This window comes from Aplidium turbinatum, chromosome 13, assembly GCF_918807975.1.
Source record: "Aplidium turbinatum chromosome 13, kaAplTurb1.1, whole genome shotgun sequence".
Taxonomy (NCBI): Eukaryota; Metazoa; Chordata; class Ascidiacea; order Aplousobranchia; family Polyclinidae; genus Aplidium; species Aplidium turbinatum.
Genome location: NC_137484.1, coordinates 3,894,943 through 3,909,994, shown reverse-complemented (window position 1 = coordinate 3,909,994; position 15,052 = coordinate 3,894,943). Strand labels below are relative to the sequence as shown.

The window sequence follows — 15,052 nt, the reverse complement described above, 5'->3', positions numbered from 1 at the left end:
CAAAAAGATAGTGCAAAAATGTAAAAAAACACTGTAAATGTTGTATGCACATTAGGTTATTTACAAAATAATACATTTTAGGTATGCCCAAAATAAATGTTGCAAAACATGATTTGATAGGAAATATAGAATATATATGACATTTCGATATTATAATCCGTAATACATCCTTTTCCTACCATTTGCAATTATTTGTGAACAAAAAAATTAAGTGTAAAGCATAAATAACCCCTATTTAACCTAATTTGCATATCCGAAAGCACTATATTTCAGCCTGAGTGTGGAACTTTAAAAAATCGTTTTTAATCCCTAAAAATTGGTTTCTGCTATCAGTGAGACATTTCCCACCTGTTGGAAACATTATTGAAACAAAATGAAAATCTTTTTCAAAAAGTGTTAAGACGGGTTGTGGGTTGTTAAGACAGCATGTGGGGTTGCATCAATTTTTTTGAATAGTTCAATGTCTGGAGATCTTAACATTTCGATTTTCACGGCATTGAACTATTCAAAAGATTCCGGAACAAAGGATTCAATGCAACCCATCATGATGCACACTGTCAGTTTTTGTTTTATGTATGTTTCGGCGTTTCGCATCCAAACAAAAATAAAATGACCATCCATCCATGTACTGCATACCAAAGATCCTCAAGAGTTGGGAGAATTTGTAACAACTCAAAGAAAAATGGAAGCACTTATAAATTTTGAGAGAGATATGCAAAATTATCAGAGGGGTAACTACCGTAACTACAAAGAACTTTTAGACCTGATGGTGATGTACATTGGAATCAACAGTGGACAGTTCAACTTCATGAAATGTGGTACAGTCTATCGAGCAAGGTGGATGGGAAAGCAGCTCTATTGCTATATAAGATAGTAATGCTGCAAGACTTTCTACCACAAGGAATCATTTCCAAGTCACAAATACAAAACATATAATTTAATGGATGGTGGTTCAACTGTCCAATTGCTGCATCAGCACCCCGAGAAGATTTGCAACTGGTAAGTGACATCAAAAGCTATGCTGCAGTAGACAAAACTATCAGTGTTGCTGCTTTAAAAGCTTTAGGTAGGCACACATGGTATGCAACTGGGCAGCTGATCCCTAGCTCTATGGGACAAACAAGTCACTATGGATGAAAAGGAAGCTTTGGCTGGAACTCTGTTGCGTTTAAATGCAAGTTTCGATGGCCAGGTTACAAACAGGTTTGGTAATGGATACGGAAAGCTAGAGTTGCCAGACATTGTTAATGATAACTCATTGTCATTGTGCTCCTATGCAAATCCCAGCAGCAAAATGTTTTTTGAACTTTTGCACATTTCAACAACTTTTCTTGCCAAACACCCGAAAGAGTGGGAAATAGATGATGGCTATGCTTCTGCTAATGGTATCATAAGTGCACTCAGAGTCTGCAATGATTCAGCAGAGAGAGGGGTAAAACTGGTATCCGACTTTCTTCATCTAGCAAAACAGGAAAAAAATCTGCAAAACTATATTCAAGTGGTGGAGGAGAATCGAAGGAAGGATACCACATCATAGAAAACATCGTTTATCAACACAATGAAGATGTACAACTTTGCGGAAATTGTGTTGACTAAGACTCACATTGCCTGTTTGGATTTATTGATATAGACAATTAGACATAGTGCATGCATGCAGTTTCTTTACAATTGAATACATTTTGTTGTGCATAAGTCATGAAATTGTATTCTTCAGATAGCACAGCTCAAGAAATGCAACAATATCGCCTTTTTACAGGAAAACAGATCAAAATTAGGAATACCGCCCTCTAGTGGTAATATTTTGCAAAAATATTGCTAAAATCAAATTCCTTATCCACGAAAATGGGGGGGTGCATGCAAGTTCCATAACAATATGATGAGTAGTTTTTAAGATATTTTAATTTTTCTTTTCACCACTAGGAGCAGTATTGTGCAAAAAATTAGTGACAAAACTTGAATATTTCTGGATATACTTATCCCATTTCCCCAATTTTTTTTTTAACAATTCAGAACATCATAGGGCATCTTTTAAATATACTCCTAATATTGCAAAACTTATGCACTGCCCTCTAGTGGCAAAAAATATTAAAAAAATCAAAAAGTGGTCCTCAAAATGGCCTCGGCGGTGGAGGTAAACGTCGATGAAAATTTATGAAACTTCATATTTGTGGTCTACTGATCTAAACACAGTACCACAAAAAAGGTAAGCAAAATCCGAGAGGGTCGGGGCGCCTGCAACACCCTAGCGAAGCTCTTCCTCAACAGTTCTCAATTTTTCTCGTTTTTTAACTTTTATAGCAGTCATGCTTGCAAAACTCATCTCACACAGATAAGTTGTTGAAAATGGAAGCAAAGTCAAAATAGCATTGTTTGCCACAATAGGAAACTCCTTGGAAGTCATCACCCAAAAACGTTCCAAAGGTAGATCGGAAAATCTCAATCTTAACGTGCGATCTTGTCTAAGTTGAATAAATTCTTCTTGCTCCTGTACAGTCATGACTTTGTCAAAAGCTGTTGCTGAGCTGTAAGGATCCCTGACCCAGTCAAAGCGTTCGGTAGGAGCAGAAGGGAAATAAAAAGACAGTTTCTCCTCGAGAGTTTTCAAATGTTTTTCTATAGTCTCGCATAGAGCAGCAGTGTTCACATTTCTTTGACATTTTTGGGTGAGTGGAAACATATCAAGGACTGTATTTTTCACATGTCGTTGCCAAAGCTGCACTTTTGAACGAAATCCACGTATTTTATCTGTGCTTGTCAGAAGATTTTCATTTCGGCCTTGCATCCGTGTGTTCAATTCATTTAAATGATGGAATATGTCAGCCATGTATGCTAACTTTGCACACCAATCATCACATGCCAGCAGCTTTGCCCCATCAAAGCCTTCATCCGTTAAAAATATCTTTAGCTCATTTTTCAATTCATAAACACGAGCTAAGACTTTTCCTCTTGATAACCATCTGACTTCCGTGTGAAGCAGTAAAGTTGTATGCTCTGCTCCCATTTCTTCGCATAAAGCTGCGAATATGCGACTTTTTAGTGGTCTTGTTTTGACAAAATTAACCATCCTCACCACAGCATCAAGCACAGAAGCTAAATCTGCTGGCAAAGTTGTTGCAACTAAGGCTTCTCGGTGCAAAAAAGCAGTGTGTAAGTATGACAGCTGGGTGTTTCTCCTTAACTCTGCTAACAAAGCCTTTGTGACGTCCGACCATGGCTGCTGCTCCATCTGTACAGACACTATTACAGTTCTTCCATTCAAGTCCTCCTTGTTCAAAATAATCTGAGGTAACACGAAATATTTCTTCCCCGGTTGTCTTCTCAGGCAGTCTCTTGCAAAACAAAAAGTTTTCTGTGATAGAATCACCATCCACAAAACGTACGTTTGCCAAGAGTTGAGCATGTCCACTGATGTCTGTCGACTCATCAAGTTGTAATGAAAATTTTCCGCTGATACGTACCTTTTCCAAAACAACTTTTTCGATGTCCACAGACATGTCTTCGATCCGTCTAGCAATTGTGTTGTCCGAGAGCGGGATTTTAGCTACTTGTTTAACTGCATCAGGACCAAGCATCTCATTTACAATCATCTTACAAGCCGGTAGTATTATTTTTTCTGCTGCAGTATGTGGCTGCTTTGACTTAGCTACAAGCTCAGCTACAAGGTAGCTCACTTTTAGAGCTTTTTCAGATACTGTTGTTACTCGTTTCATGAAATTCGCTTGCACTTCAATGTCTTTACGAAGGCGAACAAAATAATCTTTTTTCTTGTTTTTTAATGACGGGTGGTTTGTTTCTAAATGACGCTTCAGCTTGGCTGGAACCATGGCACTGTTGCATAGCTCTTTCCCACATATCATACATAATGGGATCGGGGCAGTAGGATCACCAGAGAAAGTAAATCCAAACAAAATGTAATCTTCACTGTATTGTCTCATCACAGATTTTGCTTTCTTTTCATTGTTACCAGAACTAGCCTGTTCATTTGCACATTTCCTTTTAAAATATCTATCCATTATTACCAGTTTAAACTTTAAACTCGAAAGCTAAAATTAATTATGATTTTTCGTACTGTTTTCAAGTCTATTTGTAGCACTGTTGAAGTAACAATAAGTTGTTAAATAAAATAACCACTTGCTGCAAACATAAATAAAATAACCACTTGCTGCAAACCTAACTCTTCAGTAACCTTCAAGTCCTTTGCTTAACTGTTCTTTATCTGAACCCTTTATCTGAACGCCATGAATAATAGCTATTTGTGCACATTAATTGTGTCAAAGGAGTGATTTTCGACCGGTGTTCCATGGAACACTAGTCAAACTAATAAATTTCTTGCGGAACACCTGACGATCTTTCACGGAACACCAGTGTTCCGCGGAACACCGGTTGAAAATCACTGCCCTAACGTACCAGACTAAACTAAACTATAAACACGTTTCACGGGCCGCACACAATTAAAAATTGGAACATCTTCGCGGGCCGCACAATTTTTCTTCGCGGGCCTCATTTGGCCCGCGGGCCGCACGTTGCACACCCCTGATATAGACTATAGAGTAATCTATGCTCTAACCCTAACCCTCGCTGATCACAGTTTGCGCAAAATTTTTCCGCAGTTTCCGTTAACCCTTACCCTAATTCTAACCGCTGATCGCAGTTTCCGCAAACATTTTTCTGCAGTTTTCGCAAACATTTTTCCGCAGTTTCCGCTACCCTTTACCCTAACCATAGAGTAATCTATGCTCTAACCCTCGCTGATAGCAGTTTCCGCAAACATTTTTCCGCAGTTTCCGCTTGCCCTAACTCTAACCATAAATATATGCTCTAACCCTCGCTGATCGCAGTTTCCGCAAACATTTTTCCGCAGTTTTGCAGTTTCCGCTAACCGCAGTTTCCGCTAACCCTAACCCTTGAGTTTGTTTCAAATTGTTTGGGTAAACTCCGATCAGCGACTTCGGCTTTGTGCTATTAAACTGCGATCAGCGACTTCGGCTTTTTTTAATTTTTTTTCTTGATCTTTTCATGGTACGAACTGACTGTACGAATGGTTCAAGGTACGAACTAGGTTGCACCCGATTCCTGTCTATGACTTCATGGCATTTTTTACCAGGACTAAGACTTGTATACTATCGTAGCTCCCGGATTAGGTCTTTGGGATCTGGTATACAAGTCCCTCCCCCCCCCCTTGGTAACTCATGACAAAGAGGAATTGACCAAAACATGTGGATTGAAGTGTGTGAACAATAAAGCAAAGGTAAAGTAGTTTCACCCTATATGTTTGGTCGAGTCCTGTCTTTGTCATGAGTTACCGGGGGGGGGGGGGACGTGTATACCAGCTCCAGTCTTTGTATAAAGAGCAGCTGGCATTTTTTACCAGGAACGAGACTTGTATACTACCGTAGCTCCCGGATTAGGTCTTTGGGAGCTGGTATACAAGTCCCCCCCCTTAGTTACTCATCTCATGACAAAGAGGAATTGACCAAAACATGTGGATTGAAGTGTGTGAACAATAAAGCAAAGGTAAAGTAGTTTCACCCTATATTTTTGGTCGAGTCCTGTCTTTGTCATGAGTTACCGGAGGGGGGGACGTGTATGCCAGCTCCGGTCTTTGTATAAAGAAAAAAAAATTATTTTGGTGTAGAACAACCAGCAATGTGGGCCTACTACAGCATACTCCAGACTTGCAAACATACACACAAATGTCACACAGCGCATCAGGAGACCTTGAAAAAATGCAAAGTTACCTAATCGAGTACCTCTTTGGCATTTTTTTAGCCAAACAATCAGCCTACCAGTTCTTGAAACTGGTACATAGAATGTAACAAACAAAGAATCAATATTATTATTATTACAAAAAGTGCTCAATGCCAAGCAAAACAGCCAAACAGAGCAAATTACATGAAACAAATATATATATACCGTATAAGTCAAATATAGTTATTACTATCTGAAACCTTTACAAATTGTTTCACCTAACGGATCATCAGAAGGTCTGAAAAAACATGCAAACAGTAAAGATCGATTTTTTGTAGTATTAATAGTTTTCATTGTTTTATACCGTATAAGTTATACATATAATCTAAATTGTGACAATATAATAAATTGGGAAAACTGTGTTCACATCATAAAAGAAAAGAAAATTTGTACAAAGTTCAGTGACTGAAAAACCTTAACTATACATATAACTATGAAGTGACTATCCATGAACCACATGCATAATTGCATATCTACCAATCAGTTATTTGCTTTCCTTGGCATGAGAAAGAGAAATAACTTTAACTTTACTTCAAACTTCAACTTTGTTTGCTAATCATAATAAGCTTTCATTTAGTTCATGATAAGCTTACATCACAATAACATTCAATTTACAAACCTAAGAGAAATGCTTAAGTGTGCTCAGTGTTGCACAATGCAGTCTAGTAGCCAGGGACAGCGAAAGACCATTCGGCATTTGGTCATCCAGTCAGCTGCTCCCAAAGAAGCTACCTCAGTAGCCTTATTACTTTTGCAAAAGAGGGGTTCCATCAGTTCAGTCTATTGTTTTGCTGGCGATAAACAAACAAAAAGTACATACAAATTGAGTGTCTATCAGCACAACAGGATGGCAACCAAAGACCTGTAAGGTCATCTATATCAGCTGCCACCCTAGCCTGTTTGTCAGCTGCCACCCTGGCTAGCCTAGCCATCAGCTTGCAAATGCTTTTACGAGTAATTAAATGAAATGAAAGAATACCCTCAAATGCTCTTGGCAAGAGTACAGAAGTTTTGGGCTTGTAAAGTATTTATGGCAATGCAAAGACAATATGAATTTGGAGGTCACACAAGCCTATTTAAAACACTTCCGGAAAAATTTGGAAGTTTTTACTTGTTTGAAGAATTCACAAGTTTTTTCATAAAAAGTCTGATTGGCCACTTAGACACGACCCTATTTCTTGTGTTGACAAAACCTTATTTGTTTACTTCAAAACTTTTTAATACAGGTTTGTTTACTATCTTGTGTAGAAAGAAACCTTTAAAATTAAAAATATGTTGAGGCCATGCTTGGCCTTATCAAAGATGGCCCATCGCCAAGCTTTTTTAGTAAGAACAACAAGGGTAAGATTATGGTTATTGTAGAATATCTATACATATTGTGGCCTGTAGTGAGTCAATGGCTGTGGTACTAATGCTCTTGTCTGCTGCATTATTGGCCAATGGCCATTATTTTTATACCATATTACAGTATATATACTCGGCAGCATGCCTAACAAGGCATTTCTAAAGTACAGTGTTTCAAGTCAAGGTTTATGTGAAGTCAGTATTTTTTTGCTATGTGTGTAGACTGTAGAGTTTTATATCTTAAAAGTTTCCATTTTTGTTTTTTCATTGTGTTGTCCATCTATTACATTACCGATGTTTCTCTAGTACAGTGGTTCCCAATCTTTTTTTAATGACGACCTCTTATGTTGATTTTAAATATCTTGTAACTCCCCTACCCTGATCAACTATTTTTTTCAACAGCAAGATCAATGTCGATGGTTGTGACAAACAAAGTTGGTGGTCGCAACCCTCACAAAACCATTGGACGACCCCTTCTAGGGTTGCAACCACCAGGTTGGAAACCACTGCTCTAGTAGCATCAGTTAGATTTAATACTATAGTGGAAACAGGGCATGCAATTTTGCATTGAACACATTGCCTGATAATTTGGCATTCAAGATTTCAAAAACGCTCACATATTGTACAAATATATTTGAATTGTTATCATACTCTTTGAGTGGATTGCAACTGAATGTTGGAGGCGGGCAATAAAGCTTTCTGTGGTTACTCGCAGGCACTTTCATCTGAAGTGAAAACCCGTATTGTCAAAGACAACGATGTTGGCCCCATGTCAACAAACAGCCGTGAAGACTTTGAACGAGCATTTCCTGATCTTGCTGCGAAACAAAAGCACCACCTCAAGATGGTGAGAATGAATCACACTTTTTAGAAAATACCCTTTTACAACAGATTTTTGACCCTACATGCATGCTGGACTTGCCAACAGCCTATAATAATGATTGGACTAATTGTATCTTTTTGAAATGATACGTTGATATGTAGAAGGGATGACATAAACGCATTAACAGTGTTGCCCTCATGACCATTACCACTCTTGATGACAAACCAAAGCCTGTCAACATTGCAACTGAACTGTCAGTTTTTTTTGTCTAATTTTTGTTGATTTAATTTTATCTTACTCTTTTCGTTTTTTAAATTTAAAAATTTTTCAAAGGTGTTGCGACCGTGCCAAATTTTAAACAGATTATCCTTTTCTTTCCTTTTTTTGTCGCTTCTATCTTTTTCTAGACCTCTGCTATGTTTGGCATACCTGTATTGTTTTTGTTGTAATGATCAGAAATAAAAACTGAGCTGTTTGTTCCAACTGTTGCTAGATAAACGAGTTGCGAGATAGAGCAATAAATATATAGTACGAACAAACAGTTCTGAGACAGACATGATCTTGCTTATTCTAAATTGCAGCGGTATCTGTCTTAAACATAATCTTGACTCCAGTGTTGTCTTTCCGCAGTTGAAAGAGTATCATATTCCAGTGCACAGAAGTGGAGGCAGATCCAATGACACGTTGAACACCTTCATTTATGGGTTAACAGCTTTCGGTTATGTCTACACATTTTATTTGTTTTACGTTCTCATTTCAAAAAGCTAAGCTTGTCGTCTTGGAAGCACACCTGGTTTTTTCTTTGGAAATAAAATTGTATCAAGTTGAATATATAGTTATCCTATGCAGCAAACAAGTTCTTTTTTTCATTGAATCAACGTCCACAGATGTTGAATCAATGTGAAAAGCACTGGTTTGGCGTGTGGGATAGCCTCACGATTCAGCCGGCCAGAGAATAATAATTGGCGGCCATTCAATATCAACATTCACTAGATGTTGTTTCCTTGTATTCTAATTGGAATGTAATAAAAATTCAATTCACTTTATTTTTCTTTGTCGGAAAGCAACAGCAATGATAAAGTTACAAATAGTGTACGGGAACAAAAGGAAAAGGTCGAAAAACGACAGAAGTTTAAAACGTGCATGCGATGCAGATTTAATGGTTACGTAAATGAAAGTAAATTAAGCACAGCCACCAAACCTAACAGTTTAAAATAGAATAAGAGATGAATTAATTGAAAGAACCAGTTAACTCCACATACCTAAAGCAACTGGAAGTATGCCAGGTGATGAAGCCATGCGGGACGACTGATATGACGTTGTCATGACGTTCCATTGCGACCGGTGCTCCAATAACAAAGCGATTTGATTGTAGTTTCAACCGCAGGAGTGTTGTTCAAGACAAATTTACTGGAAACATGAATTTAGTTCTTGCAAAATTTACTCCCAAAGGTGTAAATTTACACTCGGTTGAAAACCTTTGACTTGTATGAGTAGCAGGAAAGGTTTTGAATCTGATTTCCCAAAGATTGGAGATGTTTCTTGAAACTGTATTTGCTAAGGTTTAAGCAGATCCTGGGTTAGATTTTATCGTTATCTAATGAAGTAATAAAACCTTCATTAAGCTTAACATATAAGCACGCATTGATCGATCTGGCAATCATGTGCACATCCTGGTTTAGTTATCGAGCCTACTCTTATAAGCGTGTAGGCTACAACTGCGCAGTTTAATCGTATTTTGAAACTCACACAGTCTGAATGAAATTTTTCTGCAGAAAGAAGCAGAATATGGTTCTACTCCCGGTGTGCGCGCTTGAGCAACACTTTCAAGGCAGCTCTTTTTTTTATGGAATTACTAATGAAGTAATATACAGGCAACAACACTTTAACGAGCATATAGAAACTTCACTCTGTCAGTTTAGGTGACCAGCGTCAGTAGTTAAAAGCTTCTGCAAAACTGTTAGAATTAAGCTTCCACTTCTCGGCAAAGAATAAGGATTCTTACCATCAATACCTTAACAAAAGTAAATCAGTAGAAGATCTGTAAGCCAAAGTAGTTTAGTCGGTACGTTGAAAGTGATATGGCATCTAAGATAACTGCCAAATTTAGCTTCCCGTTTATTATTTTTTTTTTTTGCGTAGTGTGTTTTGTGGGGCAATCAGTTATTGCTTTTTGTTTAAATGCAAATTTTATTGACCATAGCTTTGAAATTGAAGATAGATTTTTGTAAACGGTAAAAGTTTTATTATCAAATTGAAGTTAATTTTATTGTTCTTGACTGGGGCAACAAAAACAATTTGAGAACATTATTCTCGTTTCTCAGCTGTCGAGTGTAGCATAGGCTAATAGCATGATTTCAGCGATAGACACGTGTTTCGCCCACGATGCTGGGCTCATTAGTATCGCACCACCAATTCTGCCACGTAGTTCAGTGGCCGAGAGGTTAACGCGTTGGGCTTGCAGTAGAGAGCCTGCATGTTCGACTCCAGCCACCCGCACTTGCTGTTGTTTCTCTGGGCAAGAAACTTTACGATAATTGCCTCTACCCAGTGATCGATTTCGAGTAGGCCTAATGGGTAGTATCTACCAAATTTAAGTCATAAATAGAGTAGACAACCGGAAACAGACTTTGCCGTCGGCTGCAGCGTGGGACAGGTGTACGTCGGAAGCCGTACACCGATGCAAAGCGCTCAAGTCCGCCTTCCAGCAATGCAGGATAAAGATATGAAAGACAAACAAAACAATTCAATCCTTACCTCTGTGGAAAGAAAACAACTAAACTAACTGTCGCCAAGACATTATTTTTGATAAAGTTTTGAATAGGCGTATGGTAGTCTTTATGGTAGCCTTTATTGTGGACTAAAAGAAAAGTAAATACCTTTCAGTCCGCTTTCAGTAAAGTGAGACTTGGCACACATGAAATTGCTCGTTTAGCCTTTATTTTTAGGCTACTTGTAAAGTTTTTATGGAAATCTTAAATTGTTTTTGCTTGGTTTTTGACAATGACTTTATATAGAAGCGGGTGAAGCCTTAATTTTGCAAGCAAAGAAGCGGTGAGACCAGGGATATCTAGAGAAGGGGATATGAAAGCTTACAACGATTGCCTTATTCTCATGACACTACCAGGGCGGTAGATTGTAGCGCGTGAAACATAAGGTTCTTTTCAAAATTGCAGAAAATTTTGTAGTGCAACTGGTACAGTTAGCTACCAAAGACAGTTAGTAAATATTACATAGAGCATATTTAAAGAATAGGCTAGTTGTTTACAAAGACGGTTGAAAAGTTACCAGTAAGCCATGGGCGCCGATCCCTATAGGACAGCGGGGACATGTCCCCACCATCTTTTTACATGTCCCCACCATCTTCTTACATTATTTTTGTAACGTAAAAGGGAAAATATTAACCAAATGTCACAATTTTATCAGTCAATCAACCTCCATTACCTCTCCAAGGACTTCGTTTTTCGCCGGAGACTCTTGCCGAGTTGCAGTGTTTAGACATCTGCTGTTCAACGCTGACACTGACAATTAAAATACATCGCATAAGACTTGTACCTACTGTATTTGTTTGTTTGTTGAACAGACCCCGATCTTTCAGCTCGTTTCGCTGGCCTCCCTTTCTTTCCTAGTAAATGTCCCCACCAATCTTAGAGAGCGATCGGCGCCCATGCAGTAAGCTGTTTTTTTAAACAAAGCCTTTGCTGTAGGCTAGATGTAAAGCAAGTATTAGGGTAGTTAAATTAACAAGCAACCATGAGCATGCTGTGAATATCCAGGCCTGATGCTAATAGCGCAATGCAAGTTATCATAACAAGATTTATTAAACTACTATCGGTGGCAATTGTCATTTCACGATAAACACAGATTATTTACGATTAACAAAAGCCCTTCTATTGTCAGAATTAATAAAAGCTTTCGTATCCCCTTGTTTAGATATCTCTGGGTGAGACCAAAGGGGACCTGAAAAGAACATTTTTTTTGGTGATTCTTTGATGTTTAAGTATTATTTTTTTATTTGTTTGGTAAATACAACGAAAAAATCGGCCACCGGATGGCGCTATGTGTCTTGTGACGTCATCGGGTGGCAGCCAAGTTGACAGCTTCACGCATTTGCCTTGGAAACGTCGCATAAGTCATTGTATATTGAGTATAGCTTAATAGAAGATCAGCACAAACAAGATATCCGAAACCAGACAAGGATTTCTCTTTGAACCAAAAAGACGGCGACTTGACAGCGAAGAACATCATTCTGATTCGTGCTCTGACAACACCAGTTCGGACAGCAGTCGGATGGAAAATTTGCATTGGTGTAGGCTTATGTGTGGTAATTGTGCCATCATGCCGACAATAATCGAAAGCGAATGTTGCCAGGAGAATGACTCTCTGGTAGCCAAAACCAGCACAACCCGCCAATGCATAATTCAGGCCGGCAGCTTTGAAACGATGTGCCTGGATAAAGAAGTTTAAAAATTCTGCTGGCTGGGCTGAAGGAAGTGATTGGCGAGGATCTCCGAGATTCAATCTCAAACAGGTCAGTTTAGATCGTTGTACAATTTACTAAACTACTAAACCTACCTCAACGACACTAAACTACCGGTAACTCAGAAGCCATATCGTTAACTTTGATCTTACACATTTGTGATTCACATAGTCTACGATCGCATAAAAAGTTCACCGACAGGGTGAAAATTTGGCAATGAAAGAAATGTCTGTAAAAATTGATGTTTTCACACTATTCAGTAACCACATACGTCTCATTGAGTCTATCTGCATCAAGTGATATATCACTAAAAAATGAGCAATTCATATTGAACATGCAGGGGCGTTGACAGAGGGGTCTAGGGGATACTTTTGTACCCGGGCCCGGAATATTTAAGGGGGCCCGGATTTAAAAGGTTCCCCGCAATCTACAATCAGATCTAAAGGAATGCCTTCAGAGGTAAAAACAGCCACATCAGCCGTCAGATGGTAAAGTACCGGGTCCTCTTCCGGGTACTATGCCTATTTCAGCTCTCTGGTTGTAAAATAGCCATTTCAGCCACCAAACAGTAAAATAAGAATTTAGGTTGGTCTAGTATAGAATATAGTAAGAACAGAATATAGTACGTTAAGTGATTTCTCTAACCACGAATATTTAGTGAAATAACCCGAAACACGAATTACAAAATAAACAAGCTAATGTTTCTTTAAACTCAAAAACTGAAATGGCACAGGTAAGAAGATTGCTATCCCTATTTCTGCACTGAAAATTAGACCAAAACCGCTTTTCAGATTGCAGCAATCAGCAAATGTTTGACCTAGGCCACGGGTCGGAAACCAGGCCGGGTGCCGGAACGATTTTTGACTGGGGAGCAGGATTACGAAAAAAGAGCACTTTTGTTTACTAAAAAGCCAATTTTTTAAAAAGATTTAAAATAAGATAGGCTATAGCGATTATGCTAATCTATCAGCTCACTATGTATTGAGTAATGATAGCCTGCCTGTCCGGTATACAAAGAAGGGCATCATGCTATGTTATAATGATGTAACCTACTGTCAAGCCTTAAAGCAGCCGGCAGCCATGGCCGCTAAGTAGTGCTTGAATGACCGCCGGTGCTACCTCCTCAAACGGCCAAGTTTGGCCGCCGGTCTCTTCTAGCCAATTATTTAATTTCGCAATGGAATGATCGTAGTATCAAAGAGTGACGCAGAATTAGGTCAGCGCGTCATAATCGCCACTGTTGCATTGTGCGGGGAATATTTGTTATTGATGGAATATCCATCTGCGATCAGCCGATCACCAGCGCTGTAAGTCTTGTTTGTAATTCCCGACATTTATTTTAACAAAGTGTTAATCCGAAGTGCTAATTTACATCGGCTGGCAATGTTGTCGTTTTTATGTCGATTCGATGTTGTCGGACATTGAATCGTTGTTAAAAAGGAGAACTAGGTGAGTTGACATCCAAGGGGAAAACATTTTTTGATCATATTTTGCAAAAATTATGCTTCTTTTAGTAATGTCTTTCGCATCATTGAAATACTTATTATACCTTGCCGCCATCGTCAACACATGTCGAACGTTGTTTTCGTTGCTAAAAAGAATTCTAGGGGAGTGGCGAACTTCTTTAAAATCAGCCACAGTGGAGACACTAGTGGGAGTGTCGTTCAGAGATGTACGTATACGCCGCAAATTCTACGCCGCATACATGCAGCGTAGACTTTTTGTTTACGCTAACGCTTGCGGCCACATTTTTTTGGATAGTTTGCGCTTGAGGCTACGCCGTAAAGTTTTCGCGGTTTTTTAGCGCATAGCGTCAACGCATAATTTTTAATGTATTTTTTTCGCTACAACACGCCAATACCTTCCAGCGCTGCAGTTGAAAGAATGTTTCCAATGGACAAAGACATATTGCAACCAAAACACAGCAAAATGTCAGATGAACACTTTCAGATGCTTGTGTTTCTTCGTGGAAATTCAAAATAAAACTTGTTTGTTTCAAGTAGTTTATACCGTGTGAATGTTTGGCACCTAGCAAACAAAATTAGTTTACGCTAGTGTATGCGCTGACGCTGACGCCGCCAACTTTTTTTACAAGTTGCGTTGACGCATACAGCGTATGGTTTTTCGAACGTTTGCGTTAACGCTGACGGCGTCAATATTTTTTGTATGCGCGTACATCACTGGTGTCGTTAGATGGTCCCGCAGTACTGGATTACAATCCCGATAAAGCAGTTATTGCGTGGTGCAACGATTCTATTGTAGGACGTCGCCTAGGCGTCAACAACGCTAAGTGATCATTTTAGCATTGTTGTAAGTTTAATTCTATTTACTTGTGCTATCGTTATTTTTATTTTGTATTTTGGCCTTCAAGCTTGCAGATTTGGCCGCCGAGAAGGAGCTGCCTTTAGGCCACGCAATGTCTGCCGAAAAAAACGAGTTTTAAGGCCTGTACTGTGTTGCAGAGTTTTGTGCCGTTGTTCCAGCCAATTGTTCACCAAATCAAACGTCATATAAAACCGTTATGGTCTACTTAACCTAGCTGGCATCTTACGTCATGGAAATTGCTAGAAAATGTCCAAATATTGCACCATCGTTCGTAAGACCTGATGAACCATTGCATCATTACCTTTGAACACCTGTTTGAATTGCTTCACAAT

At 38.8% G+C, this 15,052-nt stretch overlaps 1 protein-coding gene across 1 annotated transcript; it reads left to right on the top strand.

Annotated features, from left to right (window-relative positions):
- The first annotated feature begins 6,972 nt into the window (after window positions 1-6,972).
- Window positions 6,973-8,961, top strand: LOC145782502 (uncharacterized). Its single transcript, XM_082594300.1, has 3 exons — window positions 6,973-7,089; window positions 7,808-7,939; window positions 8,546-8,961. The coding sequence occupies exons 1-3, from the start codon at window positions 7,021-7,023 to the stop codon at window positions 8,681-8,683; spliced, it is 339 nt and encodes a 112-aa protein (XP_082450426.1). The 5' UTR covers window positions 6,973-7,020; the 3' UTR covers window positions 8,684-8,961.
- The last annotated feature ends 6,091 nt before the right edge of the window (window positions 8,962-15,052 follow it).